Source organism: Phragmites australis, chromosome 4 (assembly GCF_958298935.1).
Source record: "Phragmites australis chromosome 4, lpPhrAust1.1, whole genome shotgun sequence".
In the NCBI taxonomy this organism is placed as follows: Eukaryota; Viridiplantae; Streptophyta; class Magnoliopsida; order Poales; family Poaceae; genus Phragmites; species Phragmites australis.
The window spans coordinates 117436-138145 of record NC_084924.1 but is presented as its reverse complement, the minus strand read 5'-3'; the positions used below and the strand labels follow the sequence as shown (position 1 = coordinate 138145).

At 51.5% G+C, this 20710-nt stretch overlaps 3 protein-coding genes across 4 annotated transcripts; 1 reads left to right on the top strand and 2 right to left on the bottom strand.

Moving 5' to 3' along the window:
• Positions 1–8690: 8690 nt before the first annotated feature.
• On the top strand, positions 8691–10218 carry LOC133914934 (uncharacterized). Of its 2 annotated transcripts, XM_062357891.1 has the most exons (6): positions 8691–9029; positions 9158–9272; positions 9351–9432; positions 9652–9703; positions 9819–9873; positions 9956–10218. In XM_062357891.1, exons 1-6 carry the CDS (start codon positions 8691–8693, stop codon positions 10129–10131), a joined length of 819 nt encoding a protein of 272 aa, XP_062213875.1. In that variant the 3' UTR covers positions 10132–10218. The 2 variants fall into 2 exon arrangements, with proteins under 2 accessions (XP_062213875.1, XP_062213874.1); XM_062357890.1 differs by having other exon boundaries at positions 9158–9432.
• LOC133914933 (pentatricopeptide repeat-containing protein At5g52850, chloroplastic-like) lies at positions 10201–13941 on the bottom strand. The gene is made up of 2 exons (XM_062357889.1): positions 10949–13941; positions 10201–10327 (listed from the first exon to the last, which is right to left on the bottom strand). Exon 1 carries the CDS (start codon positions 13453–13455, stop codon positions 11314–11316), a length of 2142 nt encoding a protein of 713 aa, XP_062213873.1. The 5' UTR covers positions 13456–13941; the 3' UTR covers positions 10201–10327; positions 10949–11313.
• A 3998-nt stretch (positions 13942–17939) lies between these two features.
• Positions 17940–20152, bottom strand: LOC133914041 (F-box protein At4g00755-like). Its single transcript, XM_062357200.1, has 5 exons — positions 19764–20152; positions 19019–19441; positions 18775–18950; positions 18346–18464; positions 17940–18274 (listed from the first exon to the last, which is right to left on the bottom strand). Exons 1-5 carry the CDS (start codon positions 19921–19923, stop codon positions 18067–18069), a joined length of 1086 nt encoding a protein of 361 aa, XP_062213184.1. The 5' UTR covers positions 19924–20152; the 3' UTR covers positions 17940–18066.
• Between the last annotated feature and the right edge of the window lie 558 nt (positions 20153–20710).

The following is a 20710-nucleotide window of genomic DNA, read 5'->3' as shown; positions in this document are numbered from 1 at the left end:
CGCACCGAGAAGGATGAGCGGAACGACTTCATTCTCGGGGAAGGAAAGGTCGGATCAAACCGACTAAGTACTCGAGAATACCGGAGTTGCGAGCCCAAAGAAAAGCTTCCATTATATTTACAAAGGGAATACAAGCATTTCTAAGGGATCACTCCTGTATTTACATCAAGTCAAAGAAAAATGAAAGAAGAAGAAACTACAAAAAGCCTAGTCGGAGTCGACGTCGGAATCGTCACAGCCACCCCCGGGGGCTGGCGGCGACGGCACTTCCCGCGTGAAGCCGGCTGCCACCTCGGTAGCGATGCTCCGAACTGCTTCCCGGGCGGCCTCTTCCTTGGCTTCGACTACTCCTTCCCGAGCTGGCTCCAGTGGGAAGTTCGAGTCTCTGCTCCGGTAGCAGGCCAGGACGTGCTCGGCCACCGCTTGGGCCAAGCCGCGCCCTCCTTGGTCAGCAAGTTCCTGGACAGCCCAGGGCAGCGCCTTGAGGCGCTTGCAGACCTACTGGAGTCCCAGGACAAATCGGCCGGGACCGTCGCCCTTCGTCTCCACGACGAGTCGCCCAAGGCCGGCCCTCGCCACGGACCGCCGCATCCGCTGGAGTGTGTCCTCCAACATATGCTGCAGGCTAGCCCGCGCGACAAAGGCAGCCTCGAGCTTCTCCTTCGCGATCCGCAGCTGCTCCTCGAGCCCCTGGCCCCCGACTGCACCAGAAGAGCCGGTGTCGGGTGCATGGCCGGCGGCCAGCTTCACCTGCCCCACCAGCTCGGATAGGGCCCGCTCGCAGGCGGTCAGCTCCGCCTCGTGCTTGGCGATCTGCTCCTCCCTGGTAGCGGCGGCCGCCGCCTCCTCGGCAGCCTCCGACTCCCAGCGGGTCAGCGAGTCCTCTCGGGTGCCCAAGTCAGCCGCCGTGATCTCGGTGTCGACCTCCCGGATGGCGACGTCCTCCTCCCAGCGTCAGAGATCCCCTTCGATGTCCTGGAGCTCCCCTACCCAACGTTGGAGGTTGGCACGTGTCCAGTCGGCCTCGCCCTCTCGGCGGGTTAGGTCAGCTTGGAGGGCCTCTGCCGCCCTTTCGCGGCTCATGACCGCCTCCTCCCGCTCCAGCGCCTGCCTCTCCCTGGTAAGGGCCTCGACAGCCTGCTGCCGCGACGCCTCAGCCAGGCGGGCGGCGTCTTCCCGCTCCCGCGCAACTTCTGCGCGGGTGTTCTCCAAAACTTCCCGCTCCCACGTGACTTCCGCGCGGGTATCCTCCAAAAACTTCCGCTCCCGCGCGCCCTCCGCGCGGGCCTCCTCCATGGCGCGTTGTTCCTCCTCGTTGGCGGCGCGCACCGCGACGAGCCGGTCTTCGAAGGAGCGCCAAGCAGTCGTGAGCTGCGCTCTCTCCGTGGCCAGTGCGGCGCGCTCTGCCTCTAGTTGCGCCGCCTCCTCCGCTGCGGCCGCCTCCAGCCGCTCCATCGCCTCCCAGACGCTCCCCAGCGCAACCGGGAGGGGTTCGGCGGGCTGGCTGGGCGGCGGCTGGGCGCTGGGTCCCCTGTGAGCCTCCTTTGGGGGGCTCAGGGTCCCCGAAAACTGCCGCACGATCATCCGCTCCAGGCTAGGCACGCTCGAGGTAGGCTCGGACGGCGCGGAACGCTCCGGCGGCGGCTGCGTCTCTGTCTCAGCCGCAGCATCTGCCGGCACCCTCTCGGCTACCGCATTCGCCGGTCCCAGCAAGGACATCGCGTCCGCCGGTTCTGGCTCTGCCGCCGTGTCCGCCAGTTCCGGCACTGCCGCCGCGTCCGTCTGCCCCGTCTCCGCCGCCGTGTCCGCTGGCCTCGGCCCGGCCGCCGCGCTTGCCAGCCCTGGCTCCGCCGACGCGCTCGGCTTGGGGGCTGGCACCGGCCTCGGCGCCTCCGGCCGCCCCTGGACCTCACCGGCGCCCGTAGGCGGCTTGCAGGAGAAGGACGAAGATCAAAAACCTAAATCCAAGGCTTAGTTCGGGCGAAGCACGCCCAAGAAGGAATGAAGAGCAAAATTTACGCGGTCTTAGTCCCTCGGTACTGCCATTTGGCCGCCGGAATCCTGAACTCCGGGCCTGATGGCACCGACCCGGAGTCCTCCCTCCTCCTCTTCCGCCGGGGGCTCGGCGGGGCCGCCGCGCGGTCTCCGGGCGTCGGATCAGGCCCCAGCCGAACGAGGCGCGGCTCCAGAACCGGGAACGCCACCTCTGCCGATGGTGACGGTGGGGACTCCGGCACGGGAATGAAGAGCCGGGGGCGCTACCCCCGGTCCTCCAACGCCGCCACCGCTCCGCTGCCGGCGGTGCCTCCTCCTCCGGTGCGATGGCCGCTGCCCACAGCGGCCCCGCCGGTCCGTACCAGACTGCTCGCGGCCCTCTCGCTGGCCGCCTCATCCAACCCAGGGAGCTCAGGGGCCTCGGGGCTCCGGCTCCTCGGCCGGTCGACTAGCCCCTGGGCGTCGAATTCCGGCAGCTTCGCCTGGATCACCACGCGCTCGGGGTTGGCGCAGAGCGCCATTTCCCTCCACGGGAGCTCCGCCCGGCTCATCTCCTCCACGCTGGTCACCACCCGGAGCATGCCCCTCAGCTCCACCGGGCCCAGGTCCCAGCTTGCGCCGATCTGGGTTCGGGTGATGTCTTCAGGCCCGGTGTAGAGCCAGCAGGGCCAGGCCCGCTCCCGCAGGGGCGCCAGAGCAGGAAGTCCGCCACCACCATCACCGAGGTGAGCCCGGCATCGCGCAGGAACCTGATGCGCTCGAAGACCGGCTCCAACCTCGCATCCGACGGAGGCGGTACCTCCCATGTCGATTTCTGGGGCTCCGTCGCCACCTCCGGCAGGGCGAGACGGTCGTGGGGGTCGACGTCGACATAAAACCAGTCCCGCTGCCACTCCTCCCATTTGCTTCGCAGCACCTGGGGGATGCACCTCTCTCCCATGTCGTCCCGCAGCCGAAGATTGCAGCAGCCCGCGACGTCCGCCGTGGAGTAGCCTCTCTTCTTCCCGGCCGATCGTAGTGCGAAGAAATACCGAAGAAGCGTCACCGACGGTGCCACTCCCACGAACATCTCGCAGAAGTGCGCGAACACCACCAAGACGACGACTGAGTTGGGGCTCAGATGCACCAACTGAACGCCGTAGGTGTCGAGGACTTGAAGAAAAAAAGTCGAAAACGGCGTCACCAGCCCCGTCGCCACGAAGGATGTAAACAGGACGATACGCCGGGGGTGGGTCATCGCCGGCGGGAAGCTCGCCGGCGTCACCTTCAGGGCCCCCTGCTGGCCCTCGGGGACCAGCAGCTTCCTGATCCTCTCCGCCGCCTCCTCGTTCCTCAAGCGAGACTCCGGCAGTACGCTGTCCGGAGTCCTATCGCGGTGGCTTCCCCCAGCTCTCGGCATCTCGTCGAAGGGGGAGGTTGTCTCGGTGGTGGAGAGGGAGAAGTGCTCTAATCGCCTAAGGGATTCTAAGGGCTCAGGAGCACGAAGGAAGCAAGAGCAGGATCGCAAGATGGCGTAAAGAGGGGGGCGGATCGCTCCCCTCCCCCTTTTATACCTCAGAGAATTCAAACGTCTCCTGCCACGGCGCACTCGGCGGGACGGTTTCCTTGATCAACGCAACTACCAGGCGAATCTCCCACAGGTCGTGCGGTGTCAGCAGTTGCCAGGCGTATTTTCCTCGATCTGCACGGCAGCCGCGTGTGCCGCCCGTCCCGTTGTCATGCCCGTCGGGAGTTGTGTGGACGCGCGTCCATTCGTCTCCCCGTCGGGCCGTACCAAAGGCCCAGACCGAAGGGGCTATCTTCTGAAAGCTTGCCACGTGGCACCCACGCCGGCCTCGGCCTCGTTCGCGACGAAGGGCCCATCCGCAGTCTCCGTACCATCACCTGCCAATGGGCCCGGGGGCTACTGTCGGTGTATCAGGAACCAGGGGTCCCTGAGTCCCGAGGTCCGGCCAGCCATCCGCCACATGGCGCCATTCCACGAGGTCCCTCCTAAAGGATGAGAAAAGCTCAAGTCCCGGGAGAAGGTGCTCGGGGCCACAGTCGCTAGTCCCCGAGCGCCCCAGTTCCCCGATGATCCATAGAGCCTAAAGTACCGGGAAGAAAGTGCTCGGAGAGGTGCCCGGTCACCCCCGAGCACCCTAGTCATCCGACGATCAGAAGAGCTAAGTTCCGGGAGAGAGTGCTCGGGATTGCGTGCGGCAGCTCCCGAGCGCTCGGTTCCCCGAGGATCCGTGTAAGAGTGCTTGGGAGAGAGTGCTCGGGGCTACACGTGGCAGCTCCTGAGCACTCGGTTCCCCAAAGGATCATGCAAGAGTGCTCGAGAGAGAGTGCTCGGGGAGGTGAACAGTACCCCCGAGCACCTGGTACCCCGAGGACAAGGATAGGCATTCTCGGGAGAGACTGCTCGGGGAGGTGAACAGTACCCCCGAGCACTCGGTGCCCCGACAACCCAGAAAGGCCCCCGAGGGGCCCGCCGATGAGGTGTCCACCAGTCAGAGGTCCGAGGCCACATTTAATGAGCGTGCGTGGCCTGACACATCCAACTGCTCCCGCCGCAGCGTCAGTTCCTGCCATGTTTTGGCAGAGAGGCGTGGGGCTATTAATTGCACGGGTCCCGTCCCGTATCATCCGGCTTGTCTTGGGATAACATCGCGAGGATTAAGGCGTTCCGTCTGCCGCCCTGCCGTGGCAGAGGAACAAGACAGGGCGGGCACGCCGGGTTGCTCTACGGCTGCCCGGTGGGCCCTCTCCATGGCGCCCGTTGCAAGGGCATTTATGGTGACAGGCGACCGGGCGTGCAACGCATTTTCCACCCCCGGTCACTTCACCCAGAAGAAATGATGACGCCTTTCCCAGTCATGGCGTCTTGGAACTTGTCCCCCCCTCCTTCCCGTTCGGGACATGTCGCAGCCGACGAGTATTTAAAAGAGCCGGCGGCACAGAGGAGAAGAAGAATCGAAGATATAGATCCAGAGCCAGAGGATACGCAGAACAACACAACGCACAAGGCACAATGTCAACAAAGAAGAACGAGAGACATTGTGAGCTAGGTTGAGTACAATTCCAACCGAAGAACAAGGAGCCTCAAACTCTTAGTTAGGCCAATATTCTTGTAACCAGCAACATCCTTGAGGGACTTCCTCAAGACAGTTATTGCATCCATACAGGAGTAGGGTATTACGCCCCCGTGTGGCCCGAACCTGTCTAAATTCCGGTGCATTTACTTCTTTTTGCACTAGGTCATCACCCCCACCACCGGTCGTTGCATTCATTCCATTTATTTCTCCGACGAACTTATTCAGGATCATCCCCCCGGCCGAATCTCTAAAAAGGGGTCTCCCGGGATCCCTGCGACAGGAGTTAATCCTCCGACAGTAGTAGATATAAAATATTTTCAATTGGTATCTTTGCCTTGTCTAGGATTACATGTGCTTATTTAAATTTATTGTAATGCCTAGTGTAAGTCTCATATGGTAGATTGCTTGTATTTCGTTCTTATCCATGAGTAACATACATGGTTTATTAGGTTTAGATTTTTTTTAATGGTACATTGGTAATCACTAGCTCTTCAACTAGTATTCCTTATGTGCCATGAACCAATCTATAGGATAAATTTCCATTATTATCAATAAAAAGCACATATCTCTTACAAGTATTCAACATTTGTATGCATACTTTTAGGGAGAATATATCTTATGGGTTGTGATTTTGAGATTAACATGTATTTCAAGTAATATATTTTGTAGTCTCATAAAGTGATCAACAAGTTCCCAAAGGTATGCAATGCTTAAAAGATTCAATCGGTATCATTGTCAATTCATTTTCTACATTTAAGTTACCTCCATGCATGATATGTCTTAAACTTCCTATCTTGTCGTATTGTCTAGTTGTGTATATGTTTTACTCTTATCATATGAATGCATACATATATGGAGAGTTTAGATTATATCATATGAGTTTCATGATTTATGATCCTTGTTTGTCTTTTGTAAAATGGTATCAATGCCTCCTATTCTTTCAATTGGTATATCATTTCAATTGATATCAATACCTTATGGATCATACCTTATGGAGCTCTCTCCCAAAATACTCTAATATTTTTCCCTTGAGTTCAACATGTGTTTGTAGCTTTTTTGAGATTGTTGACAAAGGGGGAGAATTTTGAGACCAAAGCAAGAAGCAAGAGAAAGCAAGATGCAAGAAAAATCTCGAGTAGATTGTTGACAAAGAGGGATGCATCTTGAGTTGACAAAGGAGATGAAGAAGCTTTTACATGGGTTGATCGAGTGAGATATAATAAGAGGGGAGATTGTAGCAAAAACAGGAGAAATAAATTGGTAAGAATATGACTGCCTTACAATTAGTATCATAATTTGTTCTTACTATGCATCCAAGCAAAGAGGTATGGCCTTATGAACTTTAAAATCATGTATTCTCTTAATTGGTTTAAATTAGTATCATTTGCCTCTTGCTTTGGTTGTGTTGTTACCAATCACCAAAAAGGGGGAGATTGTAGCGAAAATGACCCTATTAGGCCATGACTGTGATTTTGGTGATTAATTACAATATAGTCAATGTGACTAACATGTTTGTCAAGAATATATGTTAGTAGGTCTCATGGATACAATACATGAAGAAGCCACCGCATCCGGAACAAAGTTTGACTGAATTGGAGAAGTCCTAGGGGATTTGTTCTCACCGGAAGGTCCGACGATAGAAGAATTGCACTCATTGGAGCATTATGTCCAACGGTAGTTTGCCTCACCGGATGATCCGGTGATAAAGAGTGTATACGTTGGAGCAATTCTGTCAGAAGGAGTCAGAGTTGATTGCACTCACCGGAAGGTCCGACGATCAAAAGAGATGTACACCGAACTAATTCTTGCAGAGATGAATCCAAGCGCACAAGATCGAAGATCTACTCACCGGATAGTCCGGTGATGAAGTGATGCACCCCGAAGGCTTCAACGGAGCATTTAACAAAAGGTGTGAAAAATCTAGAAAAGAAGAAGTTCTACACACCGGAAGGTCCGGTGATGAAGACAGTGCACACCGGAGGTTTCACCGGAGCATTTAACAGAGTGTGTGAAAAACCCAGAAAAGAAGAAGTTCTACACACCGGAAGGTCCGGCGTTGAAGATAGTATACACCGGAGTATTTTGTGCAGTGAAGAAGTTTGGTGCGGTTTGGCTCAGGAAAACTCATCGGATAGTCCGGTGATGGATTGAAGATTACACCGGACAATCCGGTGTTCAGAAGAACTCTGAGTAGAGTTTCAATGGCTAGTTTCTGATAATATACACACCGGATGGTACGGTGCTTGTACCTCTGTTAACGTCGGATCATCCGATGTTCACAGAATATATGAGCCGTTGGGATAACGGCTAGTCCGCGGGGTTGAAGCTATAAACACCCCTCTACTCATTCATTTGAAATTGCTAGAGTCCAGAGAAGTTCATATACATCTAAAAAGACATCTAAGCCATCCAAAGAGAATAAAGTGTTCATCCAAGACGATTAAGCACACCATTAATAAGTGATTAGTGCTTATAAGCCTAGATAGAAGAGTTGTCAGGTGCTACAACTTAGAGTGTGCATCAAGGAGTGATCCAAAAGTGTACCAAAAGGTACACCGGCGTCTTGGAGTATTTGTGACTCACCGGTAACTTGTTGACCCTCCGACTTGGTGTGGAGCGATGACAAGAGGATTGTGCGGGGATGTGGAGGCTATTATCTTTGTGACTAAAGCTCCGAATTGAAGACAGCGTACAAGTGACCGAAAGAGATGTTAGTGGTGAGACCTCGTCTTAGTGGCTCATCGTGCTTAAGGTCTTGTTTTGTTAACTTGGTATCTCAAGAGCCGTGACCAGAAGAGACTTGGCGATCGGGAGCATATCCTTTGTGGAGCTCCAACGTGGACTAAAAGTGGCTTATGTACCACCGATACCACAGGATAAAAATCTCTTGTACCGAGTTTGTCTTTCTACCTCATTTACGTTTTCGTATTTACTTACTTGCAATTCTCTTAAGCGGTAGAGTAGACACACTAGATAATGCTAGAGCATATTTAGATAGAAATTAATATAGATTTATCTTATGAAAATTTTGGAGCCAATAATTTTTAAGTATCCTAATTCACCCTCTTAAGACGTTCTCGATTCCCTTCAGACGTTTTATTTTGCTTTTCTTTTCTTTTCTTTTTCTTTTCTGTTCTCTTTTCTTCCTTGACAAATTAAATTGCTTTAACCACGCATAACTCCAATGCAACAGCAAACAAGAAAATGCGCCAAATTAAATCTTACTTGACACAATGAAATGCAATGCAATAGGAATTCTAATCCCAAAGCTAGCAATGCATTCTTACTACAATGTAAGTAGATGGATAGCTGCATCACTACAAGATTCAGATTCTTACCCGGAGCCAATAGGGCTTCAGAGCAAAGAACAGCAAGCAATCCCTTGCTTCGATGGAATTCAATGGATGATTCCCTACCAATCCCAGTGTCTGCTTTATTCGTTCGTCAATCACCAAGCAAGCAAGCTTTAACCACGTAAATCACGTTCCATTCCATGTCAGGAGCAAAAAGAAAGAAAAAAAAGGGATTCTTTAACCACGTACCAAGCAAGAGCAAAAATGCCCAGCAATCTCTATATCACAACTCACACCTCTTTCAGCAAGCCCAGCCAACACCATGAACTCTACCATGACATCTATCTCCTTCCAATCTCCCTGTTTCAAGCTACAACCAGGTCCTCAACAGCGCCTGCAGTTCCGACAGCCGGAGATAAGCGGCACTCGCCAAAGGAAACCAGGATTTCCCCTAAAGCCTACACACGCAGCAGCACTACGACCAAATGCAACTGGTGGACTCAACAAAGGTAACCGCAGAGGTACTTCTTCACCCCTGTCAGATGTCATTCAGGAGTTCTATTCCTGCCTCAATGAAAAGGACAGCAAACGGCTCCATAAGTTGATTGCCCCTGATTGCGTCATCGAGGACACCGCATATTATAAGCCACTGGACAGCAAGGTTTCATTTTCTCATCTGCTTCAGCATTTCAAGCTCCAATTACCTCTGCATCATATCAAGCTATTACAGCCAGGTTCCTACACTCGAAGTTCACAAAAGAAAAAAGAAATAATAATTCTTGCATGCAGTGTACCAGTACCTACTTCAAAAGACTGGTGGAAACCATGGGAGAGAACGTCAAATTTGCCATTGATGAGGTTTGTCAAGGTGCAGAGAGCACCGTTGCAGTAATGTGGCACCTTGGTAAGATCCTCCATCGTGAATTCAAATTGCAAAGTAATCGGAAAGTCTGGTTGTATATCATCATATTGCTTGTTGCAGAATGGAATGGTAACATCATCCCCTTTACCAAGGGCTGCAGCTTCTGCATATGTTCAGGAAATGGAGAAGCGATTCTTATTAGGTAGCTGAGATCAATATCCTCCTTAGATAAAATCCTTTAATGTCTTTGTAATATATTGTTATTCTTTTGCATGTCAGTCAACCACTTGGAACTATAATGTTGTGTTGGTTATATTTGGTACAGCTGTGTGAAACCGGGGACTTAAATTTTTCTTTGTTTCTTTTAAAAAATAATCACCTTCCCTTTACTTGAGATGGCAATAATTTCACTGCACTGCAGGAAAGTTCATATCTTCAATGAGTCACCACTCAAACCAGGAAAGTGGGCATTGGTACGCACACTAATGGGTCTCCTTTTTTTACTGTTGTATGTAACTGTATTAGTCCAATTGAACAAAGACATAGCTCTCACTAATCAACTCCCATGAAATATTCCAATGCTTGCAGGAAATACTTAACATTGTCACCCACTTACTCGACATGTTCCCAAAAATAGCTGAAGGTATGCACTCCACAAGATCAACAAATGTTCAGTATAAACTACTACTAGCTAAAATCCAGCTAAGCATGGTGGTAACATGCAGGTTTCCTCAAAGATCCAGAAGCAGTAGTTAAGCCTTTTGTGAAGCTTTACAAGTTTTATGTGGAGCCTTTTATCCTCCCTTTTCTTGCATATTATACCCACTTCTGGACATATGTGGGTAAAGCATTGACTACGGTGCTCCATATTGTCTATAACATATCCAAACGGCTCATGTAACGAGCTAAGATAGCTGAGAATTCCTTATTCAGAAAATTAAATTTGCAAATCATTTTATCAGTATATTACCAGTAACATCAGGAACAAGGGGAGCGTCAACGGGTGCATGACAACCAGCTGTACTATGGAGTCTGGATGGCCCAGAATTTTTCGCATGATGCTATACTGTTTCCTGATGGTTATCATATCCATGCTCCTGTGAAACAGAAATTGGCATCATTTCACCTTATAAGGAAATTTCTGTTAGAGTAAAGAAGTAAGATGTTCACATGAAATGGTTGCAAGGAATACAGAGCGTTTACTTTTGTTACATCCTAATATTTTATTATCAGCTTTGATAAAAATATGCCCTAAAAGTGCTGCCTGTGAATTTCCCGATAATGGTTGATTGCTATCCTAATTCCTACCATTATATACTAAAGCCAATCTGTGTGATGTTGGTGTCCTTTAAGAGGAGACACTACTCCAACAATTTTGTGTACTAAGCAGTACAGTCTACAAGTTTGCAGGAAAGGTCACACAAAAAATGCTATTTTTAGAACCACATATTGTATTTTGGTTTTGAATCAGCAAAAATATAATACTAACTTTCTATATCTAGTATCCAGTATCATACTTGGAACTTGAAATTGACTTCATTGACAGGAATCGTTTATCTTTTATGGGAGAAAAAAAAAACCTCAGGTGGATAATGATTCAAGACAGCACTAGACAGAGCAGTTATTAATTTATACCAAACAACAGAGAAAATATATACTGTTTATGTAACGAATGTTAGAGCAAATGTCATCTGAGCATCTTAGCACAGGACGCTTACCAGAACTCAAATAGGTAGTGTTGTATGAGAGGGATGGTTAATTCCTTTAACTGAGAAAATGAAGGTGGTCGATGCCATAGTCTGCATTGACTCCAGAAGATTGTGGCTTCAAATGGGTGGAACTTAACTATTTCATAGAATGTATCACATAGGTGGAACTTAACTATTTCAAATGTACTCTGCATTGACTCCATAAACTCTTGAAGGGGGGGGGGGGGAATGTCTCCAGAAAAAATAAGCAGGCTCTAATTAATCTTCTTATCATCCCAAGCTTAATGGGGAGAACTTTTTGGAAGAAAATGCCCCAGAAATAATACTCGCGTCTGCTCTTGGGAACATGTAACAAGAACACAAAGAACAAATTTTCAGAAATTGAATGGTAGCTCATAGTTATTAGTATTTAGCTTGGACACCTGCATCCCCCTCTTCACCCCGTGGACCTGTCTGTCCATCACGATCTTGTCTCCAGGAGCACCAAAGATGCCTGGAAGCATATTCTGTAACACCGCGTCTGATGGATCCAATTCCAGTGCCTTCCTTGCAATATTTTCGCCAACCACTGGATCGTTGTGGAGCTTGCAAAATGCCAGCAGGGTCCTGTACATTGACAAGTCTGGTTGGACGGGCATCGCCTCAATGGTGTGTGCCGCCTCTGTAAGACGACCTGCTCGTCCTAACATATCCAGAAAGCATGTGTAGTGGCTCCTTTGTGGGAAAACACCAAACAGATTCCTCATAGAGTTGAAATGTTTGATGCCAATATCAACTAAACCACCATGGCTGCAGGCGGAAAGCACAACTGAGAAAGTGATTCCGTCAGGCTGAGTTCCAGCCAGTATCATGTCTTCAAAAGCTGACAGCGCTTCAGTGTAACGCTCATTGAATACCAGACCGGATATTAGAACATTCCACGACACAACATTGGGCTCCCTGATTGACCGGAAAGCACTATTGGCATCCTCCAGACACTTGCATCGGCTGTACATGTCGATAAGGCTGTTGGAGACAGATACCTGACCGCTCAATCCCAATTTCACGGAGCAGCAGTGCAGCTGCTTCCCGTGCTCCATGGAGGCCATGGTCGCAGCAGCAGAAAGGAAGCAAGCGAGGCTGAAGCCGTCGATATCAATCTCCTCGTGGAGCATGTGCACTAACATCTCGAGGGCCCTGTGCTGAAGCCCCATCTGATTCAGCCCCTTGGCTAGGCTTGTGTATGTGAATCTATCCCTTATGAAGGGCATCGTGGTAGCCACCGCCCATGCGTCATCCATTCTTGCAAACCTTGCATACACATCGACCAACGAGTTCCCGACAGCTGCATCCAGTGACTCAAAGCTGGTCTTAAGCACATAGGCATGGATCTTCGCAGCGTGTAGGAAAGCTTGTGCGGAGGTGCAGCCTTTGAGAAGAGTGGACAGGGTGAAGGAGTTGGGCTGCACCCCACTAGCCCGCATGCGAGCATAAGCCGAAAACGCATCTTGGTCCCTGCCATGGCGTGCAAGTCCAGCAATGAAGGCAGTCCAGGACACCACGTTGGGCGTGTCGACTGCGCGGAAAGCGTGCAGCAAGTCGAGCAAACGGGCGGAGGCTCCCTTGCTGTACAAGTCCAGGAGCGCATTACACGCGGACGTGTCGTGCTCCAGCCGAGACTTGAACAAGCGGGCATGGAGCTGCCGCCCGATGTGCAGCGCGTGGGCGGAGGAGCAGGCAGCGATGAGCGCTGCGTAGGTGAAGGCGTTGGGCGGCACCGCGGCACGTTCCATGTCACGAAACGCCCCAAGAGCAGCCTGGAGCTGGCCACCCCGCGAGTAGGCGGCGATGATGGCCGTCCAGAGCACGACGTCGGTTTCGGGCGTGGACTGGAGCACGGCGCGCGCGGAGGCCATGGCGCCGCAGCTGGCGTACATGTGGACGAGCGCGGTCTTGAGGACCAGGTTGAGGTGGGCTCCGCAGCCCCAGCGGAGGAGCTGCGCGTGGAGCTGGGTGCCATGGCGGCGCAGGCGCATGGAGGCGCAGAGGGCGAGCAGCTTGGAGAAGGTGTGCTGGGTGGGCGGAGTGGCGGCGGCTCGGAGCATGCGCGGGTAGAGCGCGAGCGCCCGTGGCCAGTCCCCGGCGCGGAGGAGGGCGGACATCATGGCGGTGTAGCAGATCGCGTCTGGGTTCGGCATTTCGTCGAACATCATGGTGGCCTTGTCTGGGTCCTCGGAGTAGAAGGCGAGGAGGGAGCATGCGAGGATGGGGTTGGAGGCGGCCAGACCACGACGGCATACCTGCGCGTGTATCTGGTGGGCGAGGCGGTGGTCGCGGCAGCGGAGCAGGGCGGCGTAGGCGAGCTGATCGGAGGTGGCGACGGCGGGGTGGGCTCGGAGAACGCGGCGGAAGACGGTGAGCGCGGCGGCGTGGCGGCCGGAGCGCGCGTGGTCAGCGACGGCGGCGGCCCAGGAGGAGGCGGCGCGGCCTGGGCCTGGGCAGCGAGCTCGTGGGAGGTGGCGCGGCAATGCTGGCATCTCTCTCTCTCTCTCTCTCCCGCCGCTCAGTGATGGCTCAAGCTGCTGCTTTCTAGTGGTGGTACTGTGCACATCTAAAATTATCGCTCAACATCTCATCAGCAAATTAAAACCAACACAAGTCTGCTAGATTGATCAACACAGGGATAATGATGATTGAGCAGCAGCAGTATTAATCCAGAATATGTTTGAATTCAACAATGTGCCTGTCTCGACGATGCAGTACAGTTGCAGACAACATCTCATCTCATCTCTGTTACAGGCGCACTCTTATTCCACAGCACCAAGAAGAAGAAGAAAGAGTCCTTGTGCGAGCCAGCTTGGGACGACAAAACAGATTTGAGCTGAATGATAAATCAACAGGGCAGTATCTTGTGAGGGGTGCTTGCCACGCTTCCTTCTCCTCCGATTGATCATCGTCTTCCTCCACTCTTACGCCCGTTTTCTCACCGGCCCGGCTCATCTCTTCACGCGCCGAAGCCCAGTCCACTCTGTCGGTGTATTCGGAACCAGGGGTCCCTAAGTCCCAAGACCAGGCCGGCCATCCGTCACATGTCACCACCCTGCAAGGCAAGAAGAAGCTAAGTCCCAGGAGAAGGTGCTCGGGGCCGCCGTCTCTGGTCCCCGAGCACCCCAGTTCCCCGATGATCCGCAGAGCCCAAATATCGGGAAAGAAGTGATCGGGAGAGAGTGCTCGGGGCTGCACGTGGCAGCCCCCGAGGACTCGGTTCCCCGAAGGTCTCACCTAAGTGCTCGGGAGAGAGTGCTCGGGGCTGCACGTGGCAGCCCCCGAGGACTCGGTGCCCCGAGGGTCCCACCGAAGTACTCGGGAGAGAGTGCTCAGGGCTGCACGTGGCAGCCCCCGAGGACTCGGTGCCCCGAAGGTCCCACCGAAGTGCTCGGGAGAGAGTGCTCGGGGCTGCACGTGGCAGCCCCCGAGGACTCGGTTCCCCGAAGGTCCCGCCAAAAGTGCTCAGGAGAGAGTGCTCGGGGCTGCACGTGGCAGCCCCCGAGGACTCGGTGCCCTGAAGGTTCGCGCAAGATCGTCCGACGACTCGAAGAGTCCCATCGTCGGGATGTCAGCCAGTCAAAGGCCCAATACCGCATTTAATGGGCACGCGCGGCCTGACATCCTGACATCCTGACATTCTCAGCTGCCCACGCCCCAGTGTCCGACCCTGCCATGCACTAGCAGGGGGCGTGGGTCCATTAAATGCACGGGTCCCGTCCCGTTTCATCCGGGTGCCTCGGGATAACGTTGCCAGAATCGAAGCGCTCCGCCCGCCACCCTGCCCTGGCAGAAAGACAAGACAGGGTGGGCGCACCGGGCACCTCTGAGGCTGCCCGGTGGGCCCCCTTTATGGCGCCCGAGGGCTTCCACAGTGGCGGGTGGTCGGGTGCGCGCCGCATTTCTCCACCGCCCCTGTCACTTCGCCAAGACGAAATGATGACGCCTTTCTCCGTGGCACCTTGGCATTCGCATCCCCTCTTTCCCATTCAGGATATGTCGAGATCGGCGCGCCTATAAAAGGAAAGGATGAAGAACACGTAAAAGGTGGGTGAAGAAGAGGACGCAGACGCTCAAACCAGCTCAAGCCAAGCTAGAACACGAGAGCCTCAAGCTCTCAGTAAGTGGCTCTCTCTTGTAACCAGATACATCCTTGAAGAATTCCCTTCAAAGGCAGATATAACACTCACACAGGAGTAGGGTGTTACGCCCCCGTGCGGCCCGAACCTGTCTAAACCCCGGTGCACCCATCTTTCTCGCACTAGGACGATCATCTCCCACCAGCCACTGCATTTATTTCCGTTTCCCGCTTATTTCCCAAAACAAGCTCGTTCAGGATCATCCCCCCGGCCGAATCTCTAAAAGGGGGTCTCTCGGGATACCTGCGACATGAGTTCACCCTCCGACACACTCCCAAACTCTCTTACGGCTCGGGCTCGCCTGTCATCCCCGTCCCTCCGCTTCGGCCACGCAATGCGCAACCACGCCGTCCGAAACCGCTGGCGCGCCCACGTCTCCACCCGCGCCAACGAATCTTGCAACTGCCCGCGCACGCACCTGTAAATGCCGCCCAACCCCGCCACTCTCCCGTTCGCCCACAACCCCGCCGCTCCTCACCTTTGCAGAGCCGCCATTGCCATCGTCGGGCTCTGCCAAGCATTCGTCGTTGCAACTGAGCTTCCCCTGGCGCGTCCGAGGCCGCTGCCAGCACCGCAAGGACCTGAGGAACGCATCCCACCCCTCGGCTCTCCCTCCCCCCTCCCCCCCCCCAGAAACACCATCTCGTCGAGCTCCGGTAAGCCTCTCCACCATCTCACCGTCGTTGGCTTCCTCCGTCGCATTCCAAGGTCAGCTGATCGACTCCTTGGCATTGCAGGATCGCCAGCCAGCTTCCCCGATCCGCAGATTCGTCTCTTCGTTACCGTAGCCAAGCCTCCATCGAGCTCCAACCCCCGCCGCCACTTCCCTCAGTCACCGACTACCGCCGAGACCCCGGTGGCCACCGTGAAGCCCTCGGTGAGGATCCCCATCACCTTCTCTTTCGATTGCACCGTATCTCGTTGAGTTTGGTAGGTCGTAGCTCAATCCCGCGCTTCGCCGGCGATGTTCCGACAATGTTCGAGGTAGCGCCGCTGTGTCCCCACCGTTGTCGATCGCCCATTGTCCCCCAACCGTCGTCGGCCGTCCGTTTTGTCGCGCGCGGTCGAGATTAGAAGTCTGGATACCCTTTTGCGTTTTAAATCTCAACCGTCCAATCTAGATCGTGCGCCCTAGATTTAAATAACCAAATCCCAATCAGCCTTACCACGTGTGCATGCCACGCGTGCACCTTCTTCTGAAATTAGGTAATCTTGCTTTTAGACCCTTAGACTTAACTGTTTTCACAAAATGCCCTTGCCAGCCCTTGCTATTTTACTTTTAGCCCACTGTAGTTTTGTTTAATTGCATATAGGTCCCTAAACTTTTACAAATAAGTCCCTGCAACTTTTTATTTTTACCAAAACGTTCATGTTCTTTTGCAGATAGGCCCCTTAGCTTAAAACCTTTGTAACTTTTCCGTTATAGCTCTGTTTGAGGCGATTCTTGCGCTCATGCAATCATAGCAGCGAGTACTATCCGTTAGTAGGGTTTTTTTTTATAGCGCTTTGCTTTTGTTTAGTGTTCTGTTCTTAGATGTTTGTACTTATTTGTTTCTGGTGTGCGCAATTGCAATAAGAGATGAGCAGTTAGTGAACCTGTAGGACCAGATCTTTGAAGAGTTTGAGCAACCCGCTGCTGAAGGCAAGTGTCCTTGATCACATTGAGCCTATTATAGAGTAGTGTGTCTTTTACTTTTTAATTGCATGCTTTGTTAATATGAATCTCATGTTTAGGGTTTATTAGTACTTTCTATATTATCCTTTGTCGTCTGTGTTATAGTTGGGTGTCAAAGGTAGAAATGCTTAGTTATGCTGTCAAGTTGGGTGGGATAAATGTTAAATTAATTAATGGTCTATACAACATAAATCGGTTTGGGTAATCTTTTGTGGCAACATGGATTATAGGGATCTAGACAAGTTGGTTTGGTTCGTATGGCTGTTGTGTGTGCATTGAGTGATGTGCAAGTACCTGCTTTAGATCCTAAGGACCGGTTTGTGGAGCATATAACCTGGCACAACAGCGCAATCACGAGGCTTATATGGATACGACTTAGCCAACTAATTAGATATCCTCCTTATTCTGTACGCACCAGTGGACGGTTAAGTGACACAAGAGGGGGCCTCTGCAGTGGATGAAATTCCTATTAGCGGTGAAACCTTAGTGGATGCATAAGAATTTAGAGGCGCTTTGTAAAGGCCTTGTAGTGAGACCCCGGCTCTACACCCTGGAAGTGTGAAGCAAAACGGGAATCACGATTCGTGCGTAAAGTGTGAAACTCTACAGAGTATAAAATTGATCGATCAGCCGTGCTCACGGTCAAGAGCTAACTTGGACTTCTTCATGATTAATAGGGTATCTTGGATGGTTGGCTTTGGGTAGTCGGGTAGTATCCTGATGAGTTGATAACCGGATATAGGATATCTGGTAAGTCTAGCAGTCAGATGGAATCCGATGAGCTGTTATTTTAATGTTGGTGTCATCACACCTAGTAAATAGAATTACTAGTCTTTTTGAATCCTAAATTAAGATGGCATGGATGCAGTCAACCTGAGTCGAGCCTTTCTTACCCAAAGCCTTCATGTCATGTTTTCTCACGCTTGCTGAGTACTCCATATGCTCACGTTTACCTTCTCTCAACCCCATATTGCTGCTCAGCCAACCCAGAGATGGTGTTCTAGACTGACGCTCCCTTGGATAAGGTTTGTAGATGGATGAAAAACCCACTACCACTGAAAGTTATCTTAATGTTTTCTTTAAGACCTACAGATTCTTTTGCAATAAATCTTATCGTTATATAATGACACTGTTATGTTATCTCTTATGAAATCGTCGTATGTATAAAAAATTTGATGCTAACAAACATGTGAAATACATCTAATTTATTCTCTTAAAAACCAGACGTGACATTCACAAACTACATCGGAGGGCCAAACAGCAGCCTGCTCAGCAGTGCCTGGTTTCACTCAATTCCTCGTCCTGAAAGACTGCCAGATTCTTGTTGCAAAGTCATGCCATTTCGCGGGGCTGCCACCATCATCTGCCGACAAGTCACTACGACACACACTACTTCTACGAGGTTCCGGATGGTACTTCAGGACTACACCATTCTGGCAAGGAGACACCGCTAGCTCTCGCGATAGTGGATTCCCTAATATTTGGACATTGGACACACTGCAGAAATGAAAGATCAATCATCAATGTGTATTGAATATGTGATCACAGACAAAATGACTGTGGCTCACCATATGTAGTACAGACCATCCAACGCCTGTTCTTGAATCCTCCCGAGAAGTTCAACCTTCACCACCCCACCAATGCATAGAACCGCGTGTGGTAGCTTAAAAGATTGCAAAACGTTTTCCTGGAACAGGATGGATCATTTTACTTCCAACAGTTTTACACAATGCAACTGCAAACGCTTAATCTATCTTGACCAAAATTTAACTACCCTCTGCAATAAGGACTTTTAGAAAATCCAAATATATATATATAGAAAATCCACATATATATATATATATATATATATATATATATATATATATATATATTCACGCCAACCTTTCAGAAAGCGTTCTTGCTCTATATCAACTTGACGATTTATTCCTAGGATTACAGCACGAACTCATGCTCAGGGCGGAAATAATACATATAAAAATATATATCAAGCTGACCTGCAACATTGGGAATTCTGGAGATGTGTAAGTCCAGATATAGTTGTCATCAGCAGTCAGCTGCCCTTCGTTCTCATCGGATACAAGTTGTTCAGGACGTAGAGGCGACTTTGGATAACCCATCCAGAACCTAACGTACTGTGCTGAATAGATTGGGTTGCCGTACTGGAAAAATGCTGCATGGTGAAAAATATTAGCAAAAGGTACCTTCTGGCGTGTCAAAAGGAAATGTTAGAACACACACCTTTGAATGGCTGTATCTTGATTTCATCAATGAGGCAAAGATCTGAGTGAAGCATGTATATCAGGCATTCTGGGACACTAGGATCACTTTGGCCTGCACTGGACCAATAAGACGGCCTCATTTCCACATGATCAATCAGTTCAAGGGTATTTTGTATGCTCTCTCCTGGAAAATTGTCTGTGCTCGATGCACCTATGCAGCGAATGGTGCAATCCTTGCTATTGTAAGGTGAGAGAAGGTCATGACTAAGATGCATATAGACCCTGTGATCTCCCTTCTGGTTCTCCCTCTCAGCAGCAGCACTTGATCCGATATCTTCCTTTATATCATCACTACCTGAATTGCTTGCTTGAATGCTGGTGAAGTTGGAGACCTCAGGACAGACTCGCAGGCACTGTATCTTGCTGAACTGATTTGCGATGACTGGATACCACTTTGAAATAAAATTGAATTAGTTGGGAAGGAGTGCGTGTATTTTGGGGAAAAACATATTACATATATGAAGGAGGCAAACATAGTGGTCTTCGATCTAGAGTAACTCGTAGTGTATGCTGTACATTTTGGTAAGGCATCATATCATACGACACGAAATAGGCATAATAAAGAGCATGAACAAGAGGGAAAGAGACAGAGATTCCGCTATGAAGCAAGCTATTCTATTCAGTCATGATTCCGCTATGAAGCAAGAAGCAGCGCAGGGGAACCGAACAAAGGGAATGAACCCTAAATCAGGAGGAGGGCAGACCGAAGGTGCGCCATGAGCGCGAGACGGCAGAGGCGCGGGCAAGGTCGGCGGGATGTTGGAGCAGCGTGAAGACGATGGCGGAGGTGTCCAGCCCCAGCCACTCCAAGAAGTCCACACCCTCCTCCTCCTCCTCCTGCTCCCCCATCCCCGTAATCCCCATGCCCAAAGAAAGAAAGAAAGCAGACGGGATGGGATCTCTACGGCCTAGCTAAGCTGTGGGAGGAAGAAAAGCGGCGGCGGGCCTCCAGTGGTAGTTCTTTGCTTCTATCGACCGGAGTTGCGTGCGGACATGAGATTTCAGCCTCCAGTGGTAGCTCCAGTGGTACTTCTTTGCTTCCAGTGGTACTGCACGCCCGCTGGCCACGTGTCAGCGACCGTGCAGTAGACGTGCAGCAAGTCAGCGGTAGGCGTGGAGTATGTTAAAGGAATCGCATCCGATTTTAGCCGGGCGACGGAGATGGCCTTTTTCCCTACACCCCCTACTTGTGCTAAAATATTACTCTCTCTATTCTCTATTATAGGACGTCTAATTTTTTCTCGGCGTTATATAGTACAGGGCGCCAAAGCAACAAGCCAACGCATTCTCTCAGAACTGCCCCTAACTTCTGCTTTCTCCCATACACGGGCGACGCCTCGATAGTTGCTGCATGTATTTAGGCGCTGCTGCATGCTATGAGCGCTTCGTGTACAGTTTCGTGAGTCCATCCGAGTCCATTTTGTCGGAGACGTCCAGCGACTACAACGACAGTTCGATGGAGCATCTGCTACCAGGTCTCGACGATGAACACACCCACGCGAAGCGCGCGCTCGCCGGCAGCGATGACGACGACAGCTTGATGGAGCATCTGCTACCAGGTCTCGACGATGAACACGCCCACGCGAAGCGCGTGCTCGTCGGCAGCAATGACGGCGACAGCTCGATGGAGCATCTGCTACCAGGTCTGTGT

Coding starts and splice junctions, on each gene's coding strand:
- LOC133914933 (XM_062357889.1), bottom strand. CDS start 13,455: ATGCCAGCATTGCCGCGCCACCTCCCACGAGCTCGCTGCCCAGGCCCA.
- LOC133914041 (XM_062357200.1), bottom strand. CDS start 19,923: ATGGGGATTACGGGGATGGGGGAGCAGGAGGAGGAGGAGGAGGGTGTG. Junction 19,442..19,763: donor GCGCTCATGGCGCACCTTCG/GTCTGCCCTCCT, acceptor AGTGGTATCCAG/TCATCGCAAATCAGTTCAGC. Junction 18,275..18,345: donor GATGGTCTGTACTACATATG/GTGAGCCACAGT, acceptor TCATTTCTGCAG/TGTGTCCAATGTCCAAATAT.
- LOC133914934 (XM_062357890.1), top strand. CDS start 8,691: ATGAACTCTACCATGACATCTATCTCCTTCCAATCTCCCTGTTTCAAG. Junction 9,433..9,651: donor GGAGAAGCGATTCTTATTAG/GTAGCTGAGATC, acceptor ACTGCACTGCAG/GAAAGTTCATATCTTCAATG. Junction 9,874..9,955: donor GTTCCCAAAAATAGCTGAAG/GTATGCACTCCA, acceptor GGTAACATGCAG/GTTTCCTCAAAGATCCAGAA.